Raw genomic sequence first — 26459 nt, 5'->3', positions numbered from 1 at the left:
ATCTTATTGACACCCTGTTTCCTAACAGGTAGATACACCCCTTTTTTTTACAAATCTGTACCTACAATTTTGTACCTACATTTTTATACCTACACTTTTACCCACACACGTACCTACACATACACTCCTAGTATAAATACCACAACGAATGCGAGGTTTTTCTTCAGTCGAGCACTTGACACTGAAGAAGTCTGTAAGTCACAGACGAAATAGGCCTATCTTTCCGAAGATAAGCACAGTAGTAGAATTAAAAGGAATTTGCTCGTCCTCTCTAGTTTTTCTTTAAAAGAGTTATTCATTTTTTATTTTCTTTTGCAAAAGTGAAGTATTAGTGAAATGTTTTTAAATTAAACTAGAGTCTGAAGAAAAAAAAATCGTTTTTGATGACTCCTGTAGCCACGAGCTTGATGTCTCTATTTCTGATTTCACAACCTTCGCTCTTGAATGTAACGGTATATCCTTTCTTCACGATTAGAATAACGGACAAGACAGTTGAAAGATCAGGGATGTACTGGACATCATGGACCGCGTTCGATTCTCCATCTTCACGACATTGGCGCAGTGAAGGACTGCTTTGCATACGGAAGGTATGCTGGGTTCGCCGTAAAGTGCAGCGAGCTCGTGGTTCATCCTTCTCCGCCACACACCGATCTCCTGCACACCACCGAAGATCGTCCTTAGCACGCGTCGCTCGAAAACTCCGAGTGCTTGCAGGTTCTCCTCGAGCATGGTCCATGTCCCGTAGAGGACCACCGGTCTTATAAGCGTTTTGTACATGGTGCAGTTTCTTCTGGAGCCCGTAGTAGGCCCGACTTCCGCTGATGATACGCCTCCGATTTTTACGGCTCACGTAGCTGTCAATCGTCAGTAAGGATCCGAAGTAGAAGAATTCCTCCACCACTCCGAAAGTATCCCCGTCTATCGTAACATTACTACCCAGACGGAACCGGTCGTGTTCGGTTGTACTTTGTTTTTGAGGCATTCACCACCAGTCCGACATTTGCTGCTTCGCGTTTCAAGCGAGTGTACAGCTCTGCCACCATTCCAAATGTTCTGGCGATAAATTGACACACACAAATTGACCGGATTTTGTGAAAATCGTTCCCCGGCTGTTGAGCCCGGCTCATCGCATCACACCTTCCGATGTTGAAGAGTAGGCATGAGAGTCCGTCACCTTGTCGCAGTCCCCGGCGAGATTCGAATGGACTGGATAGTTCACCCGAAACCCTTACGCAGTTTTGCACACCGTCCATCGTTGCTTTAATCAATCTAGTCAGCTTCCCAGGAAAGCCGTTTTCGTCCATGATTCTCCATAGCTCTGCGCGGTCGATACTGTCGTATGCCGCTTTGAAGTCGATGAACAGGTGATGCGTTGGGACCTGGTATTCACGGCATTTCTGGAGGATTTGCCGTACGGTAAAGATCTAGTCCGTTGTCGACCAGCCGTCGATGAAACCGGTTTGATAACTTCCCTCGAACTCATTCGTTTTAGGCGACAGACGACGAAAGATGATCTGGGATAGCACTTTGTAGGCAGCATTCAAAATAGTGATCGCCCTGAAGTTTCTCACATTCCAAATGGTCGCCTTCCACTCCTCGGTTTCCCAGATCCTGACTATCAGCCGACTTTTCTGGGCCCATCTTCATGAGTTCAGCTGCGATACCATCCTTACCAGCTACTTTGTTAGTTTTGAGTTGGTGAATGGCATCCTTAACTTCCCTCAGCGTGGGAGTTGATTCATTTCAGTCCTCCACGCCATTCAGGTGCTGATCGAAGTGCTGCATTCACCTTTCAATCACCTCACATCCGTCCGTCAAGAGTCCTCCGTCTTTATCCCTGCACATTACGGCTCGTGGCACGAAGCCGTTGCGGGATGCGTTGAGCTTCTGATAGAACTTCCGTGTTTCTTGGGAACGGCACAGCAGTTCCATTTCTTCACACTCCGCTTCTTCCAGGCGGCGCTTTTTCTCCCGAAAGAGGCGGGTCTGCTGTTTCCGCTTCTGTTTGTAACGTTCCACGTTCTGTCGAGTCCCTTGCTGCAGCATTACCGCCCTCGGTGCGGTCTTCTCCTCCAAAACCGTTCTGCACTCTTCGTCGAACCATTCGTTCCGTCGATTCCGTTCTACGTACCCGATGGTGCTCTCGGCTGCTTTCACTCCAGCAGTCCTCTAGAGGGGCCTCATCGAGCTCGCCCTCGTCTGGCAACGCGGCCTTGAGATGCGACATCCGGTTGTTTCAGTCGCTCTAGGTTGTACCGTGGCGGTCGCCGGTACCGTACATTGTTGATGACGGAGAGTTTGACCATAACCAGATAGTGGTCGGAGTCGATGTTGGCGCCACGATAGGTCCTGACGTCGATAATGTCGGAGAAGTGCCGTCCGTCAATCAGAACGTGGTCGATTTGAGATTCCTGGCCTACCTGAGCGTTTAAATCTCCTATGATGATCTTGGCGTCGTTGCTTGGGCAGCGATCGTACTCACGTCCGAGCTGCGCGTAAAATGCGTCCTTGTCATCATCGGTGCTTCCAGAATGTGGGCTGTGCACGTTTATTATGCTGAAGCTGAAGAATCGACACTTGATTCTCAACCTGCACATTTTTTCGTCGATCGGCCACTAACCGATCACGCGCCTCTGCATATCACCCATCACGATGAAAGCTGTTCCCAGCTCGCGTGTTTTGTCGCAGTTCTGGTAGATGGTATGATTACCTCTAAACGTTCGCACCATGGATCCTGTCCAACGCACCTCCTGCAGCGCTACGATACCGAACCCGCGGTTCTTCAATAGATCGACGAGTATGCGGGTGCTCCCAATGAAGTTGAGAGATCGGCAGTTCCACGTACCGAGTTTCCAATCCCAAGTCCTTTTTGTTCGCTGGGGTCGTTGCCGTTGGTCTCGGTACATATGATTCTGTTGCTGATTTTCCGTTACAATGGTTTGTCTGGATTTTCCGTTACAATGGGTGTCTGGCCAAATTCTACGCTCCAAACAAATTTTCAAATTCTTGTATGAACAAAAGTCTACGAGGGAGGAGGGGGGTTTCTGAGATGGCCAAAAATGAGTAGTTTATGGACAGCGCCTAATGGCATAAAATAGGTTAAGGTGTGCGTGCATAATCGAATCGTGCAATTTATCTATCATTACAGTTTGGCAGTGAATTGTACCCCCCGAAGAGCTACATTATTCCAGGCGGAGATGATTCGCCGGATGACCAATGGGGACCGTGGAGTTCCCCGTCGAAATGTTCACGCAACTGTGGTGGCGGTGTGGCCTACCAGACGCGAGAGTGTCTCAATACGAGGTAATCTGATCTCATCAACGACACCAACTGGGATTGTAGGCAAAAGTACTTCATCGATTACACTGCTCGACTAATTTTTGCAAAAGTTCGTGTTATGGAATGAGAAAAATAAAAGAACAGGGGTTTGGGACCCTAGAAGCAGCGGCGTCATGGTCGCAATTTTTTCCGCAGTCAAGTTCGCAGATTGTGAACAATCCTCGGTACTCACTTTACGTAATTTATGTTTAGTCCCTTACTGTTAGAGCTGTCAGATGAGTGTAACACGCTAAATAAAATTTACACAAAAGGCAATTTACACGGAAAAAAATACACGGTTATGAATATTTATTGGGTACCGGACTGGTCACCGAAAATTTGATCGTTTTCTTTGGTACATCGAGGTCTTGAAATTAGTCTATGCTAGAAGTGCCATAGTGAAAGAATTTATGAAAAATATTGGAATGGGATTTTAGAACGTGCTTTGCATATGTTTAGGCGTAAGAAAATGACGAATGCATATGTTTAGGCGTAACCTTAACACCGAAAACACCTAAATATATGCAAGACACGTTCTAATGCGCATAGCAAATGAACACCCCCAGTTTTCCATACAAATTTCGGTCATAAACTGTGAAGTCCCGTTCCAATATTTTTCAAAAACACTTCTAGGGTCCTAAACTGCCCATATTCGCATGACAGTCCCTTGTTTGAAGGGTTTCCTATTCACATGGAACTGTTGTGGAATCTAAATATCTGCATACAACAAACAAGCAGTCGATTTTCATGCAAAATTGTCATGTTTGACGATATGGTGCTCAATCTTCAGTGAACCGGTCATGTGTGAAAAGTGTTGCATTTGGATAAATACCTTCACGATTGAACATAATAACAGAGCCACTTCCAGATTGCCATAACAAAAGTCAACGATGAATTAGTTATCAAATGAACGATAATATTAGAACAAAGAGATTAAAAAGTGGTCTCACTGTTCCGTCTGATCGCGCGTTTCAGAAACATTGAAAGAAGATAGAAGTATTTAACTATTTCCATACATATCAAGCATAACATTAAATATAGGATCTCGTTTCTTTCCACACTCGCAAACGCATCTGTACCGGGAAATCGCTTCACCGAAAATCACTATTTTCCCATCAACACACGCCATCATAACAAAACTCGATCCGATCGGACTCAAACATAGTCTTCTAGAAGATGGTCGGTCGCAGTGCCAGGGAGGCAACCGAAAGTACTTTTCTTGCAACATACAGGTAGGTTCTGCTCCTGTAGAGCTGATAGCGGCTAAGTAATGGACAGGCGAATATTTCATTTGAAAGATTGAGGGGTAGGGCCTGTTCATAAACTTCGTAGACTTATAGGGGGAGAGGTTGGCGTCTGGCCAAAGTCTACGCTCCATGCAAATTAAAAAAAAATACACAAAGGTCTACGATGGGGAGACTGATTCTGAGATGGCCAAAAATAAGTCTACGTTATTTATGGACAGCGCCTCAAGAATGTGCGTTAGAGGAACAAAGTGGTCCCGAGCAGGGCAAAACAATTCGGCACCTTGTGCTAATAGCAGCAGCAGCAGCGGAAAAACACACTCGAAACAGCAATTTTATTTCGACTGGCATCCCGGGATTAGTGACTTGTTGAAAATAACTACACGGATTTCGGGGTCGTCGAGTACGGACTAAATAATAATACAAAACAAACAATCGTGTCAGCTGTCACGCTTCGTCATTTAACTTCCACACATACATATACACGACATCTGTCATCAATCTACTAAGGGACTAACACGTTTAATTAATTTACAACCTTTCCAGGGGGCTGTCACTACTCTACTCCAACACTCCTCCTTAGTGCAGCCACCATACTACTGTCACATCGTCAACTCCTCCTAACTCATAGCTAATCTCAAAAGTGTGTCATGCTACTCTAGATAGTACAGACAGACAACCACTCTTCTGACCAACAGCAAGCACCGTCGCTCCATCCATAACACGGAAGTCTTTCTAGCCAAAGACAACAGTATAACCGACTTCCGTGATCCGACTGACAGATAGCACCTTCCTGGATATTTCAGGCACGTAAAGAAGTTCTTTCAGTTTCATATCCACTTTCTCATCATTCATCCCAATTGTGGCAATGCTTCCTTTTCCGCTGTCCTTTGCTCTCACTGTTTCTCTGTCTGCTAACAACAATTCTTTAACACATGGATTCCACCAACCGAGATCATCTGTCGAGTTGGTCATGTGCATCGAACATCCGGTATCAACAATCCATCCTCCTGTGATACACTCGCAACTTCTAGTAGTCATCGTGAAGCTCCACGACCATCACCTTTGTTTTCCAGACGCGGCTGCCTTACAGTTGTCATATTTGCTTCATCGTGCTTCTCTATACTAGCTTTCACCTCCTCTAACAAAACGGGGCAATTTCTTTTTAAATGACCTTCACGCCCACAATAGTAGCACTTCCGAACAAAATTCTTCCAGGTTTTTACCCTTCACTGCAGATTTCATGGCTTTTTCAGGAGTGCTCTTCTCAAATTGCTATTCACTTCTTCTTCGCCAGTCATCCAAAAGTTTCCCTTTAACGTAGTCCAATTTGAGATCGTCTTCCGGGTAGCCTTCCAAAGCGGTCACAAGTGGGTTGTACGATTCCGGAAGTCTGGACAGTAGAATCGCTACAACCAGATGTTCCTTGAGCGACTCGCCCATATTATGGCCAGACGATGGACCAACTAGGAGGCCACCGTCCAGGTGGTCCGACATGCTATCGCCTTCCTCCAATCGCATCGAACAAAGTCACCGTAGAACATGGATCTTGTTCGACAGCGATCCCCGCTCATGGTAGCTTCTGAGCTTCTCCCACATATCCTTCGCCGTTGCAGCTTCCATAATGTGGACCAACTGACTGTCCTCAAGCGCCAAAACAATCATCGCTCGTGCCTTCTCATCTTTTCTTTTCCAGGCTGTTGTCACGTCCTCTGGGTCTGGCTTGGGATCCCCAACAAACGCCCACAGATCTTCCCGAATCAGCAGTAACTCCATTCGGAACCTCCATGTCGACCAATTGACATCATTCAACCGATCGAGTACCACTTTTGCTTCTGCCATTTCTTGATTTTTTGGGCACATAAAATTACAATTTTGTTCGTCTATACAAGCTCACTTAGCTGTCTGATGTCGCAAAAGAGTTTCGCTTCCACACAATACTAAGCGCAAATAACGCGATGGACGCTCCTCCTTCATCAAATTCACTCTCGACTTTCCCACATCCGTAACTTAAGTCCGTACCAAGATCCGTACACTAGTTCTTCCAGCAACCAAACATTCTTCTCCCGAAACACAGTTACTGTCTGCTACATATGTACTCTTTCAGTCTAAACTGCATCAATCTCATCCACGTAATTCACGAATTTCGGTTACGTCGACATCTATTTACAATCACGGTCAAGTACGGACTAAACAATAATACAAAACAAACAATCGTGTCAGCTGTCACGCTTCGCCATTTAACTTCTACACATATGTACATATACACGACACCTGTCATCAATCTACCAAAGGGCTAACACGTACGCTATAATAAGATGATTGGTTTACTAGAGAAGAGGCTGTATGTCCGCTGCTGCTTCTGTTGCTGCCGGGATACTCCATCCGCCGTCAAATTGAGTGTATTCTAATGATGACAATTTATTATACAATTAATCTTGTAATTATTACAGGACTGTCCGAAAGGTAAACTGGACTTGCGAAAACGGCAATGTTCCAAGTTTGACAGTGTGCCTTTCGAGAATCGCACGTACCAGTGGGTGCCATACACGGATGCTCCAAACCCTTGCGAGCTAAACTGTATGCCCATTGGAGAGCGATTCTATTACCGTCACAAAGCAAAGGTTACCGATGGTACCCGGTGTAATGACGATTCCTTCGATGTCTGCGTCGACGGAACTTGTCAAGCAGTTGGATGTGACATGATGCTCGGATCCAACGCCAAGGAAGACAAATGCCGAATCTGCCGGGGAGATGGAAGTGGGTGCAAGACTGTCACAGGTCTTTTGGACGCCAATAACCTCCACGTTGGCTACAACGACCTCCTGTTGATCCCAGCGGGAGCTACCAACATCGCAATCAGCGAACGAGGCCCGTCCAACAACTATATAGCTATTCGAAACCACACAGGTTACTACCATCTAAACGGCAACCACCGCATCGACTTCCCACGAGCAATTCACTTCGCCGGAAGCGATTGGCATTACGAACGAAGACCGCAAGGCTTTGCTGCTCCCGATAAGCTAACCTGCTTGGGACCCACCAGCGAATCCGTGTACTTGGTCCTACTATTCCAAGATCACAACGTTGGGGTAAACTACGAATACAGTGTACCTTTCCAGTCCGCTCCGGTTGATAAACCAGACACCTACTCTTGGACCTACACACCATACGAACCGTGCAATGCAAGCTGTGGCGGTGGAGTTCAACGCAGAAACGTGACCTGCAACAGTCGAACTACGCTGAAACAAGTCGAGGAACGTTTGTGCGACGCAGCGGCTCGATTAGCCGATATGCGGAAGTGTGCACTGGAATCATGTTCACCGCAATGGGTGGAAGGTCAGTGGACTAACTGTTCCATGCCATGCGGCAGCGAAGGCAAACAAACTCGGGATGTGCACTGCAAACAAGGGTACGCTTTCAAAATATAGGGTTCTTGTTCAAATATACTAACAAATTTGATTTCAGTGCTGCAGACAAAGTTGAAGATACCGTCTGTCTAGAGCAAGTAGGAAACAAGCCAGCTACAGAGATGGAATGTAACCGAGGAATTGTTTGCCCAGAGTGGTACGACAGCCAGTGGGCTCCTGTAAGTTGACCTTTTTCCTCTCCGAACGTCTAGCTCAATAAAATCTCTTCCACAGTGCAATAGAATATGCGGTGAAGGTGAGCAAACGCGCAAAGTGACCTGTTATCGAAAAGAAAAAGGAAGCATTACGATTCTGGACGATTCGGAATGTGTTACCGAGAAACCGAAAGAGAGGCAAACCTGTATGCTACAATCTTGCGAAGACTTCGACATTGCTTCGTCCTGGAGTGAGGTAAGTATAGTTCTGAGAATTCAAGACGCTCTACCGACGAGATTCTGATAAAGAAAGTATCCTCTGAAGTGTATAAAACATTTGTTGTTGTTATCATGTGTTCGAAGTGCAACATCCTTTACAAAAGTACATGGAATACTTTACATAACCAACCAAAAATATATAATCGTTACAATACTTGATATTGCACCAACGTTTGGCATTCTCTCAAAAAGGATCAAAATTGGAGTAAACCCAGAGCCAGAGAAAATCAACGTAGGAGTTACATTTTGAAAGAAAATTACATAGGTCATCATCGTTTAGTGCCTCAAGGTCCATAAACAATCGCAACCTACAGCGGACGATCCGGAGGCAGTAAGCAATCAAACACAGAGGAACGATAGCAAGTTGCATTTCGTATCTAACAGATCTTCAATTGTAGGTTCTGTCTAAGTATTCCCAGGCTTATTCTGCGCGGCATGTGAGGTGAGACGAGTCAAATGTGGTGACAAAACTCGATTCGATCCCATTTGATTTGCATTAGTAGTCTCAAGTCAAGTGAGACGAAACCGTCCGTCTCACCTCACACGTCGCGCAGAATAAGCCTGTCTGAGTAGAGGTTCCATGGAGTAAGCTTTTATTGAGGTCGAGTAGAATTCTATCTACCAATCTGGTGTCAAATGTTAATCGTAAATACCAATGAGCTTTATGAATATGGTCGTGCGGCTAGTGTCACCAAACATTTAGCCGCATTGTGCTGAGTAGCGTGGGTTCGATTACCGCCGCAGCTGCTAACTCGAAGCGTCCTGTTGATTAGCCGTCCATTGGCTACGACATTTTCCATACAATACTTTTAAAAGCAATTCGATGTTTCTATGTTTGCCTATAAATGGTTTTCAATCTCTTTGTGACCGATTGAGCAGGCTTACAGAGTGGCAATTTCCAGACCAACGATGGCGTAAAAATTCCATTAAAAATCAAACCTAAATCCGTCGAACACCGGCTAGTATAATACTGCTCAACGGTACCCATGTCCATGTAAAAGTTTTTTTTTTCTCTCCCTGGGAAAATATCCTGACCCACCTTTTCACCGCTGCGTGCGTATGCATGCCACTCATCAATGCATACCTACCACCACCGTCCACGTGCACGCGCCATACGACCGCGCCTGCAGCCAACCAACTCAAAGGTTGGTTAGTTTGGGGAAGCTCCGATCCACCGACCTACCCGTGTGCTTCGATTTGGAAAACTCTGTGGGAACCATGATGGGGTAAAGGGGTTCGATTTTGATGGTTTTGATTTTTGTTGCAAACGTACAAGGTTTTCGTTTTAGGATTAATACATACTAACGAACATCATGTCGATGAGTGCCTGAGAAGGGTTACAAATAGGATTTTAAAATGTTTTGATAGAAAAATGTGATTTTCATTAGCCTGTGATGTCGTCCTTGATCATATGTGTGTTTCGCATAAAGTCATACCTATGCATTTAATCGTTTAATTCCTTCTCTCATTACAGTTCGGCTTCCGCCGGCACAAACGACAGTATGGAAGTAATCTGTACCTCCCGGAGAGCTACATAATTCCAGGCGGCGATGACTCGCCGGATGACCAATGGGGACCGTGGAGTTCCCCGTCGGAGTGTTCGCGCAGCTGTGGTGGTGGTGTGGCCCACCAGACTCGAGAGTGTCTCAACACGAGGTAATTCGATCTCATCCACACGCGATCAGGAGGGACGGAGCTTAGTAGCAGCGTAGTGTTTATTTGTTTGCCATAGACTCTGAATAATGTTTATTCGAGCACACTTCATACAGCTCGTATGTTTATTAGTAGCAAGCAGTTGCTCTCCTTGAACCGGGTGTGATTTTTCCAACCCGGAAAAGATTATGTAACCTAGACATTCTTGCACGATGGTTGTTGGGAAATCTTTTGATCAATTCAAGCCAACACAGCAGAGTATGCCAAATGATTTATAGACGGTACTACATCGTCGATGCTTGTAAATTATATGAACCATGATAAAAGTTACATTGTCCTCTTGAATAAAGAAAAAAATATATATATTAACGCTTGTTCGTCAGGAGGTACCAGAGAAGTTCCAGAGGGTCTCAGGGGCGTCCCAGGGGTCACAGGGAATTTTTAGGGGTTCCAAGTTAATTTCAGGGGGTTTCAAGAGGTCTCAGTGGAGATTCAGGAGTCCCTGGGGCGTTTCAGATGGACTCAGGGGCGTTTCAGTAGATTTTAGGGGCGTTAAAGCGTTTAAGGGAGTTCATGGAGGTCTGTTAAGCGTTTGAGAGAGTTTCAGGGAGTACCTGGAGGCTGGAAGTCTCATGGGCGTGTCAGGGGGTCTCATGGGGTTTCCGAGGGTGTCACGGGGATACCATAGGGTCTCTTGGGCGCTTCATACTATTGATACGCTCCTGAATTCTTCGTAATGGTTTTGAAATACCCCTGAATGTCCATAAGTCTTCTCCAGAAAACCCATTTAAACCCCGTTACTAAAACCTCCATACTATCATTGAAACACTCTAGAAATCTCCGTTATCCGTTTGAAATCCCCCGGAAATCTTCGCGTTGAAACGACTCTGAAAACCCCTTGAAATACCGAATCGCCCCTGAAAATTCAATAATCACATTGATACGTCATTGAAATCCCCGAATCTTCAATATATGCCTTGAAAGCTCTTGGAACGTCTTGAACAGGTCCCAGAAACCGCCTGAAACGCAACTGAAAAGCTCTTGAAACGCCCCTGAAACGTTCTGAAATTCCTCTGAAATAAGTTGAAACGCCCCTAAAACACCTTGTGAACACCTTGTAAACACCCTTTAACCGTTATGTGTCCGACAAATTTTTTGCTTTTTTCTACACAGTGCTTTTTAAATGGGCACTGGGTACCCGGGTACCCTGTCGGCCACATAAGGGTTAAAGGCTCCTGAGACCCCCCTGAATCGTCCTCAAAGCTCATTGAAACGTCCCTGAAATCCTCATAATCCCATTGAAACGCCAACGAAACCTGCCGGAATGCCGTTGAGACTTCTGAAAATCCCTGTAACATCCCCCTGAAACGCCTCTGAGTCCCTTTTGGGCTTCCTGGAAACTTCCAGGAAATCCCCTCTCAAGCAAGTGCTGTTCTTGCGAACTAAACATTGACTTAAGGACAAACGTCTTGAAATCCCGCTTAAACAGTGCATCAGAACTTCAGACGCACAAATCTCAAAAAGCAAGCTTCAAACAACAGTGAATTCAGTTATTCTGTTCTTGCTCACTTGTATTAAGTTTAAAATAAGAAGCTCAAGTGCGCTGGTTTTGTTTACGAATAGATTTGTGCCCTCGAAATCGTGAGTAGGTGCCAAAGTCGGCCATTGCGGCGGCCATTTTGGGATTCTATTAAGTCTGTCCTTAAACATATTTTGTTCGTAAAACTGATAAAATGTTTAAAACTAAAATTTTAATTTTTTGGACCAGTCCAATTACATATCCATGTCTACAAAACTCATTGAGAAGCCCCTAGATTCACGGTCGAGCAGGGATGGGAACACTCATTTATTAGCTTGTTAGCTCAGAAGCACGCTGAAAAAAGGATTTTTACCTTGTAAGTTTATCTAAAAGTATACCGAAACGAGTAAGAGTCGTACACGAATACCAAACCCGTGACAGCGCTTCGAAAGTGACTCTTCATGGAGTGAGTGTACACGGAACCGCCAAACCAGCCAAAATTGAGTTCTTTTGACGCAATTCCATAGTTCGGCCCAATAAGCCAAAATTTGAGTCAATTGATCAAACTCACGCTAGATAAATTGCCTTTACCTCTAGCAAAAAATGTACTCAAATGTAGGTAAGTTTAACCCTAGACCATCCTCAATCAGCCCAAATTTGAGTAAAGCCACATTTACACAAAATTGACTTATTGGTCTCAAGGACCCTCGTTGGATAGACGCAACTCTGTTTATTTTTTTAAACTTTGGTGGGGGAGAATGGGGGAAGCAACCTAATTTTGGGTAGCAAATTTATTCGATATACTCCATTTTGCGTAAAATTAACCCAAAAATTAGCTCGTTTAAATTTTCCGTGTATTTTACACTAACCGCGAGAGTCGTTTACATAGCACTGTTACGGCTTTGGAGTACGAGTGCAATCCTTCAGTAGGTCGGCTCCAGAGCATGCTCTCCTCTGTTAGGGAAATTTGTGCCATGTATGGATATCACCCTAATCGTCCGCGGAGTCAAGGGGTTCCAGGTGGTTTCAGGGAGATTTTAAGATGGTTTCATGGGGATTCTAGGAAGTCTCTAGAGCGCTCCAATGAATCCCAGGGACGTTACAGGGAGTCTTCTCAGAGGCGTTTGAGGAGGTACCAGGAGGTTTGAATGGCGCTTCAGGGGGTCTCAGGGCTTTTTAAGGGGTCACACGGGGTTTTACTGTGGTTCCAGGGGCACTTTAGGGGGACTCAGGAGCTATTCAGAGGGTCCCAGAAGGTTTAAGGGTCGTTCCAGGAGCTTCAATGGCATTTCAAAGGGTCTCAAGGGCGTTTCAGGTAGGATTTAGGGGAGTAACTGAAGATCTGTGAAGCGTATCAGGAAGTCTCAGGGGGTACCTGAATGTCTCATGGGTTCAGAGGGTTTCAGAGGGATTTCAGATGGATTCACGTGGGTCACTTGGGCGCTTGATACTATTGATACGCTCCTGAAATCCCCGTATTAGTTTTAAAATACCCCTGAACGCCCAGAAACTCTTGAGACCGCTGCAGAAAAAAAACCTTGAAACACCTTGAAACTACCATGAAATGGCTTGAAACACCCCTAAAACTCCCATATCCCATTGAAATGCCCTTGACATCTCCGTAATCTGTTTGATTGATCCGCCCTGAAACCTTCTGAAGCGTGTCTGAAATGCCTCGAAACACCACTGAAACCTCAAGAAAGACATTAAAACACCCTTGAAATTCCTGTTATCAATTTGAAAGGACCCTGACACAACTTGGAATGCCTTTAAAATGCTTATCCCCCTGAAACGCATCTAAAAAGCTCTTGAAGCGCTCCTGAAATGCTATCAAACGCCTCTAAAACCTTTCGGATCGCACTTGAAACGCCCCTAAAACCTCTTATAACGCCCTTTAAAGGTTCTGAAATCCTCCTAAATCGTGCTTAAACTCCTTTGAAACTGTCCCTTAAACCCTCGAAATACTGTAGAAACGGTCCAGAAATTCTCGTAATCCCATTGAAGCGCCAACGAAACCTGTCGGAACGTCCTTGAAAGACTCCAGAAAATCCCTGTAACATCCCTCTGACACTCCCCCGATCCGCCCTTGGAACCCCCTTTTGATTTAAGCTCACTGGACTTCATGGAAATCACCTCTCAAATGCCCAGGGATAAGAGCTGCTCTTGCAAATTAAGCTTCCTTATGAAAGCTCTGACTTAATTTATGTTTCTTCGATAATTCTCTCTGGGATTCTATAGTAAGAGTTTCTTCTGGGATACCGGTAGGAAGTTTCATGAGATTTTCCTAGGAAATGTTCAGGAATTCTGTCAGAGTAGGATCTCGTAGGATTCTGTTTGATTGTTTCTTGGGGTTTTCCTCTCTCAAGTAATATCATGGGATTTTTCTTTGTCATCTCTTGGAATCCCCCCAGAAGCACTCCACGGTTATTTACTTTTTGCGATTCTTCAAGGTTATCTTGTACGATTTTGTTTTATACATGTCGAGGAGCTTCTTTTTTGGATACCGCAGTGAGTTTTTTTCTTCTAATATTCTAAGGGTCCTTCTGGACCGATCCACGTTTCTACATGAACTCCATCAGGAGTTCCACTGAGGATTTCTCCATGAATCTCTTCTGAGATACCTCCAGGAATTCGTTTCTGGATTTCTTCTAAGGATTTTCTTCTAAGACTCCATTAGATTACTCTATTAATTTCTTCTATGTAATCTTTGGAAGTTCTTCTGAGATTGTTCGAGAAGCTTTTCCTGGGAATCTGCCTAAAATTCGTCTAAGGGTGTTCCTGAGATTCCTCGGTGTAAATTCGTAGGATTTTCGTTTTATATGTAACTTCTTAGGAGTTTTCTTCTGTGATTCGTCCAAGCATTTTCTTGAAATTTCTTTGGATATTTTTCCATTTTTTTAAAAGTGCCTCCGGAAAGAAGGGCCTCCGGGAACTTTCCAATAGCTGTTTAGGGATTTCCAATGAAAATTACACTAAGAATTCGGAGATTCCGCCAGGAATACCTTCACGGATGACTTTTGTAGTTTTCTTCTGGTTAGGCTTTAGAAAATCTCATTGGACTTTTCTATATAAGCCCTTGAAATTCCTTCAAAAGATTTTCCCCTAGGGATTCCATCTGGAATTACTCTAGGAATGTCAGGATGATATTCCTCTAAGTTATCTCGCACGATTTACTTGATTTCTTTTGGATTTTGATGAGAATTTCAGTTTAGATACCCAAAAGTGTCCTGATACTTAGGTTTCTCCAAGATTTTCTTCTAAAATTAACCATTTTTGTATGCCCTCTGGAGTTCTTACAGGGAATCTTTCAGCCGTTCCATCAGGAATTAGAATTCCTTACGGCATTCATTCTGGGTTTTACTGAAAAGATACTCTAACCTCTCCTCTCACCTAGACTTTGCTTCCTTAATTCGTCCAGGACCGTGGGATTCCTTCTAAAGTTTTTCTTGGATTCCATTTTGAGTTCCTTCAGGGTATTTTTCAAAAAATTTCTTCGAGGGATTCATCTACGACGTCATATCTTGGAATTCCTCCAGAAGTACTTGCTTAATAGGTACTTTCCTCAAGGACCCTAATGAGTTTCTTCTGAAATTCTTACAAACTTTTCTTTTGGAATACTGTAGCATTTTTGTTTTCTTTGCGATCCCTCAAGAATTTTCTTATGAAATTCGTTCAGGCAATTTCTTGGATTTTTTTTAGTATTTTTTTACCATATTCCAAGAAGTTTCTTCTGGGATTTTCACAGAGTACTCCCGGAAAATCCACAAGGAGTCCCTTCGGGGATTCTCCAGGAGCTGCCTAGGGATTTCCATTAAAAAATCCACCAGGCATTGCTCTATGAGTTTTTTCTGACATTTCTTCCGGAACTCTTCCACGGATTCCTTCAGTATTTTATTTCTGGAATGCGCTAAGGAATTTATTCTGGGTGTGACCGAAGAGATCCAGTGGAAATTCTCCCAGAAGTATCTTTTAAGATTCATCTAAATGTTCCTTCTGAGTCTCCTTCACTATTCTTGGATTCCTCTAAAAATTTCTCTGGGATTCCATCGGGGATTGTTCAAATACTTCAGAATTCCTCGAGGTATCACTAGAAGGAACTGTTGGATGAATCTCCGGTAGAAATTTCTAGATGAATTCCTAGATGGATTCGAATGTGCGCCTACCACTAAAAAAACACTGCCTCAAACATTGTAGCAACTAGACTCCATGTGACTCAATCAGAACTTCTAATTCTAAATCTCGCTGATTCACAGAGCATACTTCACCCCGCACGTGCACCACCAGTTGTTGAATTTTAGACTAAATATTTGTTCTCATTTCTTTCCACACGCATCTGTACGGGAAATCGTTTCGCGGAAAATTTGCCATTTCCCCATCAACACACGCCGTCCGTCGTAACGGAAACCTGATCCAACCCGACCCGACCCAAACACAGTCCAGATGGTCAGCCGCTGTGCCGAGGAGGCAGCAAAAAGTACTTCTCCTGCAACATACAGGTAGGTTCTGGTCTGGTGAGCTGGTGGTATAACAGCTCAGTAACAACAACAGCGAGGGGCGGGCAAATATTTGATTTGGAAGATTGAAATATTTACGATTAACAATGAGAGCGTGTGAGGACCAGAGTGGTCCCGGGCGGAACCGGGCGAAACAATCCGGCACCTATTGTCATGACAGCGGCAGTAGCAGCAGCGGCGGAAAAGCACACTCCATACCGTGATTTTATTTCAACTTGTTATTTAGAGGTTAGGGTAGTCTGCAATCAAGTATAACAGGTTTGTGTAGGTTTCCGGACAAATCTCCTTCAGACTGATGCACTATTTAGGAATCAGTACGGTGGAATTGTTAATAGTCGCAAGCGTGGAAATAAATGTAGTATTTTCTCAAGCAACAACATGGAACGAGCTCACCAAGCGACAGTCAAGTGTTGTTAGTTGTACTTCCACAGGGTGTGACTGTTTTTATAACCATACATAAAAACGAAGGCAAAGCGTCAAAATAGAGTGCTCTTTCGTCCTGCTATTAGGCACTACAAAATTGGAGTTCTAAAGCGTTGAACTTGAAAAAATACAGAAAGACTTTTGGCGCAATTTTGCGCCTCATCAACAACTGTTGATATTACGTCCTAATAACAGTGTGGCAAACAACTTGACCCACCCTATTACCCACCAACAATGCGTTGTTCTATTGGGTGGGGGGTCGCGCCCGATCAGCGCTGGAAAATGATGATGTTTATAGAGCCATTTTAGCACTTTCGCGTTCGGATTAATGTTTATGTTCGCGCTAATCGCGTGCAGCAGTAGTAGCAGAAGCAGCAGAACAGCACCGGCAGAGGAGAAGGCGAGCTTCTAGTTGATCTATAGACAGACATGGCCGTTCAACAGCGGGTGAAGGTTCGCGGGGAGAATGGGCGGAAGACGATTTAGGAGAACCATTTAACGCAAACATGTGTTTTATGTACCTCCGGGCCGGCCGGGCCGCATGCCGGCTATGCGATGGTAGGGTGTTTGAAGGCCACCCGGGAAGCCGAAGGCATTGCCAGAGGTATACAACACATGAATGGGTGAGGTGTAATGTATGAGGTCCGAGTCATAATAGTTGGGCGGTAGATTTCTGTAATCAGATGGTGAAACATAGATTAGAGCATTTTGGCTTTGATTGGAGCAATTATAGCACGTTGAAGCTTTATGGTGGAATAAATGGATAACTGAATAAAATTTGTTAATGGTCATTGGATATTTTACCTTGTGAATAGCTTTCCTTTACTTGCGTAATATTTTTTATAGCGGAAATGACTGCTTCGGAAGTTTCTAAACCTCTTAGACCAAGCCCACCCGTGGGCTTAATACTACACACGCAACAGCACGTCGTTAACGATTTTTAATTTCGTTATCAACCCATTTTCGCACCGGTCGTTCGTTTCCATGTGAGTAAAATAATGATCGGTCGCCTTTGCGCACCGGTGGTCTCTATTATCTCCGTACCATCGTTTTTTTGCACTTCTGTAAATCATCGCAATATTTTGTGTATTTCTATGGGGTTATTGCAAATCTTATTCAGTATAATAATTTGTGCTCATATTATGAAAGATGGGGTTTTGGATAAGACTGAAAGTTGTTAGTAAAAATTGAATTCAAATAAATTATTTCCTTGGAGATTTGTACCAGTTTTGGTGCGTTTAAAGATATCATTTTCTCAATAATTTATGATTGTATTTAATCCCGGAATTCAAGCAATCTTTTTTTAAAATATAGGTTTGTTGCTTACTGTTTGACTTGTAGGTTGAATTTTTATCTAAAATAATATCCATCTCTTCAATATTCATGTTGCCTTTCTCGCAAGAAATTTATCTGAATTTGAGATTATGAGCATCTTTTTTAATAATTAGGTTTATTGAATAATTACATCCCTTGCATTTCCAACACATTTATAACGTAGTTGTCTCCTTTACAACTTCGCGTAGGTCAAAATTCTTGAATCCTGGTCATAGTAGAAGCTGTCTTCCAACAGTCTGCGATAAGTTTGCGCAACCTTTTTTCATTAACGTGTATTTTAACATCAGCTAACTCTATACTCAGTCACAACCTTTTAGTTACAAAGCATCACTCGCAAATCTTAATATACATTGCGATCTTTTGGATGCTGGTATATGAATATTTTGTTGGAAGCAGATTCTATGCGCTTGAAGTAGACTGCGTATTTGTCAAAGTACATAATGAGCCCACTCTCCTTTTTTGGCACTTCATACAACAGTTGTTGTATTTTAACATCCAACGCCTTGCTTTTTCTATAACGAGGAACCTACAATATGGCAGTCCTGCACACCGCCTATTTTAATTGGTGAAACTTGGCAGCTCGACTACATTTTTTAATATTTTTATCGGTATGATTTACTTTTTACAAAAAGAAATAACTGTAGTGTTTCTATGATATCTGAGTTGAGTTAGGTACAGTCAATGCATCTTTGAAAAATCGTAACTACTCTTATCTAATCTCATACATACGCGGAATCACCCTGGAAAGCAATCGTGTTACTTTTCTTGTCAATACTGATGCTTGCAGCATATCAGAGATATGACACATGCATCAAAGCGGCTTGGTCTATTGCAGTGGTGGAAATTGATCGCGAACGTGTGCTTACGCGCTACAAAAAAATGCCATCGCATCGCAAACCTTTGCTGTGCGATGGTGTTCGTACGTCTATGGCACACGATCGTACGACACGAACGCCAACGAGTGCATCGCATCTTTTGCAAGCGCGATGCTTTTTTATTTTAGAGGTTCGCGGCCGATATTTCTGTAATGAAATCAAATTTTGGTAATATTTTTCGTCGATATCATTTATTGGAATGGTACCTGACCAGTATAATCAAAAAACACCCGACTAATTTCCTTTAAGTGTACAAAAAATGGCAACAAACCAAGTGTTCTACATTGTGATCCTTCTGGCGAACCAACTGCGATTCTGCTCGTTCGACATTTGTTTTGTGTTGGTTCGTCGATCCAGGAAATCGTGAACCGTTCTCTCTTTTTAGGTTCGCGAGCGCGTGAGCAAAGATTGTGTTTGATGCGAACCAAAAAACACGTCAAGCGCATGATGCTTTCCACCACTGGTCTATTGCGTTGTATTGACGCGCAAAGATGATTCTTCGAAATACTTGGAGTACAGAATATTTTATTTCGGCAAGGTACTTCTCGAATTTACAGGGGAGAAAGGATGCGTGGACGGTGAAGTTACCCATCACTCTGTGCCCATTTCGCACACTTTCTTCCTAATGTCTCGTTTATTTAATTTATATTTTTAAATTTATATTTAATAAACCACCCACTGACGACCACCATTTTCAAAAACAGCAATCAAACCAAAACTCTTTTGCCTTTTTGAAATATACACGACAAAACGAAACGCGAGGCACAGCTCTTTCAAAGCGGATGACCTCAGCCCAGAAAGTGAAGAAAGAAAACCTTGTGGTCACTGATTACCGTCAAATAGTTCCTTTTCGGGTTAGAAAATACGCACATCTTCTCACCGGAATCTGCGTCGGATGACGATAATTTTGAAACTTGTCGGAACGAACTTCGCGATTTATTTATTTGGACATTTTTCTAAATCTGCGAAACTAAGCTTTACTTGCTGCGTAGAAAACCCGGCTCAAACATGTACGTGTTAAAACAGCAAAACTCACTGAATCACTATACATTTCTTCAAATATTAGTTTCGAAACGATCGGCCGAATCAAAAACTAAAGGTGCGATTATGAGCAACCGTAACTATTTTTAAGAGAAAATCAATACATTTTCGATATGCATGATCCTAAAATTGGCGAAGAAGCGAAAACTTTATTCATAACATACTTAAGCAAAGCTTGTCAATTTAAACCTATTATTTTTCTGCGTTTGTATTGTCACTCTATCACAATTCTATGTCAGACAATTTGTTGTGTTATTCGTGTAACGATGCAAACTAAAATAAATTCCTACCTATACAAAACAAGAAAATCATTCTCTAGAAACTATATACCGGGCAACAAATCCATACTCATGTTCTTTCGTCTCCTCTTTACGCTACCCAGAGAGCTAAACGCGAGAGAGCGCACGAGCCTACGTTTAGAGACCGTACTTTGCGTGTCTCTATATTCTAAGCCCTGCTACGAACCGTACGTAAACTTTTCGCTTTCGAGCCCTACTTAGCAGCGACCGGTGCGGTTCGCTTCTTTGTTCGGAGCTCTACTTAACGTTAAAACGCTTGATTGAGCCCACGAGTGGGCTTGGTTTTATCGACTTGGAGTAAATCAAACTATTGAGATGTAATTGTTCTTGTGATGCATCATGTTTGGGATTCCATCGGAAATCCCGTCTGAGGGTACCGCGCAAATCCATCTGGGGTTTCCTCCGACTGGAGGAATCCCCAGAGTGACTGCTGGAGGAGTCCCCAGAGAGAAATTGGAGGAATCTCTATAGGGAATTCCTGGAGGAATCCATAGAAAGAACTCCTTCAGAAATGTCTAGAAGGAAATCGTGGGAGACCTCTTGAAGGAACTCCTGGAAGAATCTGCAGAGGGAGCTTACGGAAGAATCAATGGAGGGAACTCCAGGAAAAATACCCGGAGGGAACTCCCTGAGGAATCCCCAAAGGGAATTCCTGGAGAAATATCCAGAGGGAACTCCTTGAGGAATCCCCAGAGGGAACTCCTGGAGGAATTTCCAGAGGGATCTCCTGGAGGGATCCTCAGAGGAAACTCCTGGAGGAATCCCCAGAGGACTTCTGGAGTAAACTCCAGAGGGACTTTCAGAAGAAACCCCAGAGGGACTTCTTGAAGAATCTCCGGAGGCAGCTCCTGAAGGAACCCCTAGCGAGAGTTTTTGAAGGAATCCCCAGAGGTAACTTCTGGAGGTACCCCCAGAGAAATTTCGTCATTTCTCCAGAGGGATTTGTGTAGGAAACTCCAGAGGGACTTTCGGAAGAATCCCCAGAGGAACTCACGGAAGAGTCCCCAGAGGGACTCCTGGAAGAATCCCAAGCGGGAATTTTTGGAGGAATCTCCATGAAAATCCCTTACAAGAACTCATGGTGGTTTCTCCAAAAGAAACTTCTGGAGAAATTCACAAAAAAATATGGAGAAATCCCCAGAAGGAACTCCTGGGGAGTTTACCAGGACCTTATTTATCTATATTTTTATAAATTTTAATGCCTATGCTAGTTCTTCACACCCAGAAGGAACTCCAAGAGCAATCGCCAGAAAGGTCTCTTAGAGGAACACAGAACTCAGATCCCTTGGAGATTTCCCCAGCAAGACTTCCCCAAATCCCACAGAAGTATACAACTTCCTTCCTAGGGATCCTTCAGACCTGCCTTGCTGGTCTGAACTGCCTTCCGCAGTTTCAATCAATATTTCTCTAGCATTTTTTTCCATCACAAATACCTTCCACGAAATCCTCCAGCGTGTAGCGTGACATTGTTGTGACACCAACGGTGAAACTCATAAAAAAAAGTTAGGTTCTATTAACAACACGTCCACGATTAGATTTTTGATTCACTGAAACTCTTCAACATCTTCGAATGCACGCTTAGACGACTTATGTGGGGTCAACTTCTTTCGATGCTTTTACCCATCATTTTTTCGCCAACAACTTGTGTTTGAACACCTTAGGTGTTTAAAGACTTTCACCTTCATGTGCCTCAAAACCTCGCATTCGGATGAAGTTCTGTCAAATTGTGTGGGTTGATATGTTTTGATACAAAACATCATTGTTTTTTACCCTTCTTACACTCATAAGAAGGGTCTATGTATTGCTTGGAGAACCGACTTTTGATCCAAGGCCCTGAAGGCTAAGTCTCATATACCGATCAACTCAGCTCGACGAATCTGAGTCTCCTCTCCGGAGCCACCATTCAGTATTACTTCGAATGGGAAGTTAAATATGCAATGTGCATATCGCACAACCGATCCCTTTGGCTCTCATCAAACCGAGCCCATCAGCTCTCACGCTAGTTTGTTAATTTCATAGTTTCCTTCCTAAGCTCTTCGGCTACCTCAATGCTGAACCCATTAGCTTCTGTTGTTAATTTGTCAAATACCTAACGTGTCGCCAATCAAATGACAATATGCGTCATGCTGAGCTATTTAGCTCCTGTTAGTGATTTGTTAATTTCCTAAAATATTCACCATTCAGCAACCAACGTTCGCCATATTAAGCTTTATGCTTGGGTCATCCGGTGCGCACACACGCCCGGAAACAGCGATGACATCGGTTTGCAGTCGCTTCGATGACCCAAATTAACAATTCTCCCGGTCGTCTGCTACTCGAATAGTTCCCTGCAGTGGATCCATTCTACTCCGACCAAGATTTCCCCGGCGATGGAAGTTCTTCCGAACCGATCTCGCTGGGTCGGCGTTGAGGTCGCTTCTGCGATTGCGGTTAAAGACTGGCTCCCGGTTCACAAAAGCCCCAACGACCGTCCTCCAGTGCTTATCACGGCATGCTCAGTCTAGTCCCCTGCGGTGGGCCTAGCCTACTCCGACGGAGAAAATCCCCGGCTACGGAAGATCTCCTGAAATCGTTAATTCAGCCTCGACCCAGCGATTCCGGTTTGAGGTAGGCTTCCGGTTCACTGGCGCCCCAACGTCCAAAAACCAGTAATTCTTCACGATATACTCGGTCTTGTCCTCAACGGTGGGTCACGGTCTGCGATCCTCTAGTCTTCACGCCATTTCCTCTGTTCAGACAGTATTCGCGTTACTACCCGGTCGATAGTGTTCTCCATTTCTCTTCTTCACGGTACATTTCGCGTACGACATTATAGGCAGTCATGCCACCCATATCCCTGTGTGCTTCATCGAATCTTCGGGGCATTCGAAGACAACATGCTCCAGCGTCTCTTTTACGTTTCCATCCTCTGGATAGAGCCGTACCCGACGTTGATGTTTACCAGTTGAACAGCTTTCCAGTTGCTCACCAGCACTACCTCCGTCTTATGATGGATCAGCTGTGGTTTAGCGCCAGTCATCCACGCTTCACGGTGGCCAACGCCTCCTCCGTCAACATCTCGACCATCTCTAGCGTCTCGCCATCACTGTTAGAACATGTTAGAGTTAGAACGACATCCTCAGCGAATAAAACGATATCCATTGCATTGGGTAACTTCAGCGTTAGTACTCTATCGTACATCGCGTACCATAGTGTGCACCAGGACTCTGTTCTGGAAGTTACTCTCCAACATCCCGCACAAATATCTAGGAGCGCGCATCCTGTCCAAAGCTGTGTGGATGCCGTATCGGCACTATGCACGACTGTTCGGTTGCAACCACCGTCGAGACTCCCTTTCGAAGTTCGAATTGCTTCATCGAAAGACCACTTTCGCTTTCTGTGTACTGTGTGAGTCTGTTAAGGATGATCCTTTCCAACGAGGGTATTCAACAAACATATGAGTCTATACTATGCTGGAGTCCCGATTTCGGCAGTAAATGCTTCATCAAAGCATATCTGTAACACCATCCTAAAAATATCAGGGAACGCATGTATCGCAACACATTGGGGATTCCATCCGAATCAAGAGCTTTCTCTACCTTCAGACCCTTCGCAACTATTATTAGCTCTTCGTTGGAGATCCGAGTGCCTCTGGATTCAGCTTCTTCGTTTTCATATGGCGCAGGTGGCCACAAAGAAGATCTTCCACGATCATCTTCAACTTGTCCAAACGCTTTTCAACGGGAGTCACCGGGTCCTTCAACTTCACTTCCATGATTCGATATGCGTTACCCCATGGGTTGACATCAGCTTCTGCGCACGGCACTTTCAAGTAGATCAACTTGCTCAGACTAATCTCCCGTTTGAGAGCCAAACGAGTTTCGCGAAACACGAGTCTCCGTTCATCCCTCTTGACCTCAGTTCTTGCCCTCTGCATACTTCTTCTCGCTCGTAGGCATGTAGCACGTAGGGTACTGAAAGATACATTCCAGCCTTGTGAACTCGTGCAGCCTTGTGCCTTATGCCCTTTGACGCCGCATCGCCGGCACAGCTTGCTCCTGTCAGCGCCTTTGCAGCCCCATGACTTGTGTCCTGGTTCCAGACACTTGAAGAAAACCTCCGGTGGCTCACGCAAGGTCAGTTGGCATACTGACCTGCTCACCTTCAGTATCCCTACTTTAACGGACTTAATTATGTCCGCCACAGGTAGCTGTACCAAGGCTACCTGTGTCCCTGCCGGCCCTTTCCGTAGCCGAACGGCTGCGGCTGCCACGTACTGTTACAAAAATAAAAGAAATTAATTATTACAAAGTATTACCACTTCACGATACACAGAACCTTACAAATGTACAATTTAGGAACATCACAAATTGACGCTGCACAACACACAATATAAATGTGCCCTGTTATCCAGATGGATAACTCCTTCCGATCACAGGATGACGAGGTTTCAGTTATTGATTTGGGTCCATCAGTCATCCTGGATTTGTATTTTAGTTGGCAGTATGCCTTTTAGTTCACAGAATTTGATGCTGTATTCATAGCTTGGTTTTGTCTAGGAAAACTAATCCTAATCGGGCATCCCGTTTCAGGGTTCGATACTTGAGCTCAACAACTTGAAGTCCGTGGCAGGGAAAGATTTACATCTCTAGTACTTGACCGCTGCCCGAAATAGCCTGAAAGTTGGCAATCGCAATAGGATTGCATTTCATGGGCCTCTTTTCTGCCAGAACCCTATAAATGTTAATTAATACTAGGGAAATATTTACAAGTTAAAATTCAATATACAACACAAAGAACGCACGAATATTAAACTTTAGACACATTAAACAATTATTCTGTCTTATTAATGTAACAAATATTTATACCCGTAACAGTACACCTGGCACTGTTGCCACAGTGCCATGACGAGCTATTCCGCGTCAGTGATCTCATCTATGTTCTTCACCTTCAGAGTCGTCTCAACTGTTTCGCCAGACTTTTGTAGGCGGCGCCTTTTCGCTTCTTGCCGCGCTTGAGCTCTAGGATCATTTCACCCGTATGAGTACGTCTAATACTGCTCACGTAGGCTCCCAGATTCTACGAGCTTAGCGTCACTTCGCATCGCCTTTAAGACGTCCGAGTACTAAGACTGTTCAGTCTTGATGACGATCGCGTCGCCTTTCTCGCGCTTGGCACCTGCCCTTCCTACGTCTTCTTGGTTTGGTGTCCCTGTGCACCTGCTCATCTATCGGTTTTTTTTTCATTCTTCCTCTTCCGTTCAACTATCATCCAAGGGGGATCCTCCTCTTGGTTTGCCCTACTCTGTAGTTATGAGGGCCTAACAAATGTCACAATCCCCTGTTCCCTTCTATCCGGGACGTGCCAGCCTTTTAAGGCCCACCCTTTCCAGCTTTCCGGGACGCCTGACTGGGGTCCGACCTGTCGGCATTACTGCCGACCATCAGGATTAGTATCTGCCTAGCCTTGCGAGCACCGCCAGACAGTTCATTACCTGACAACTGTCTCACCCGCTTCTGCGAGAACTTCTGGGCTTCCTGCGAAAGCGAAGGCCTCCATCTGGGTAGACCTCGTAAACTTTGCTTTCGCCGGTTCTGCCGGTGCTGTAGTTTTCACGAGTCTCTCGTAATCTTGCTTGGCGTCGTCCATCGACTTCGGAAGTCGCAACAGGGCCTTTTTAAGGTCTTTGCTTATGTTGGACTTGGGTCTTGGGTGCTTATGTCGGACGAGGGTCCTTATCAACCACCCACCCAAGTAGGAAACTCTTGTATCAAGCTGTTTCTACAACAACGTAAATCTCATTCTAGATATAAAGCGCTGAGAACAAACCATACAATAACCTTTCGGCACCTATCCAACAAATAAAGTTATCTTTCACAGCCGAAAACAAAACGTCCAACTGAGATAGGAGAGAAACGAAAAAGTTACAGGTGAAACCGCCAAACCAACCCAGAAGACCGTCTGGCTCTCGTCGTCCCACCTCAAACCTAATTCGGCGCTTCCCCAGCGCCAAAACGCGAATTTCGCCAAAAGAATAGACCAAAGCTCTCCACCAGCGGGAAAAAAAGCATCTCCCTTCATATCAGAACCACCGCATCGTCTGTTTCCGGTGGAAACAAATAATCGCATATCAGTTACCGGTTTTGTTCCTGGTCCACCGGGTCCTCCACTAGCAGATCCAATTTTCGAATAAACTCCAACCCATCCGGTGGGTGCGGGTGGGCGTCGATGCAACCCTGACTGCCGGATACGGGGTCCAGGTGGGAAGACCGGACCGCGGGACCCGGGGTAAAGCCAATAATTGTGTCGATAAATTTTATTATGTCAAAGACACATATTCAATGGCTTTCGATTCATTCCGCTGAATGGTGGAGGGGCAGGGACCGCCCATCCCATCCCCACCCCGACAAAAAAA

At 44.4% G+C, this 26459-nt stretch overlaps 1 protein-coding gene across 6 annotated transcripts in view; it reads left to right on the top strand.

Moving 5' to 3' along the window:
• Positions 1 to 26459, top strand: part of LOC109411053 (papilin) — a 392526-nt gene that overhangs the window by 353072 nt on the left and 12995 nt on the right. For 3 of the 6 annotated variants that reach the window (XM_062847212.1, XM_062847213.1, XM_062847211.1), the window contains exons 4-10: positions 3149 to 3303; positions 4484 to 4550; positions 7016 to 7974; positions 8031 to 8151; positions 8207 to 8383; positions 9881 to 10062; positions 16014 to 16074. In XM_062847212.1, coding sequence (XP_062703196.1) covers positions 3149 to 3303; positions 4484 to 4550; positions 7016 to 7974; positions 8031 to 8151; positions 8207 to 8383; positions 9881 to 10062; positions 16014 to 16074 — 1722 coding nt within the window. The remainder of the gene's footprint in view (positions 1 to 3148; positions 3304 to 4483; positions 4551 to 7015; positions 7975 to 8030; positions 8152 to 8206; positions 8384 to 9880; positions 10063 to 16013; positions 16075 to 26459) is intronic. The other 3 variants (XM_062847215.1, XM_062847214.1, XM_062847216.1) reach the window with 1 other exon arrangement.

This window comes from Aedes albopictus, chromosome 1 (genome assembly GCF_035046485.1).
Source record: "Aedes albopictus strain Foshan chromosome 1, AalbF5, whole genome shotgun sequence".
Classification (NCBI taxonomy): domain Eukaryota; kingdom Metazoa; phylum Arthropoda; class Insecta; order Diptera; family Culicidae; genus Aedes; species Aedes albopictus.
Note: the sequence above shows the minus strand (reverse complement) of the source record. Positions and strands in the feature narration are given on the sequence as shown.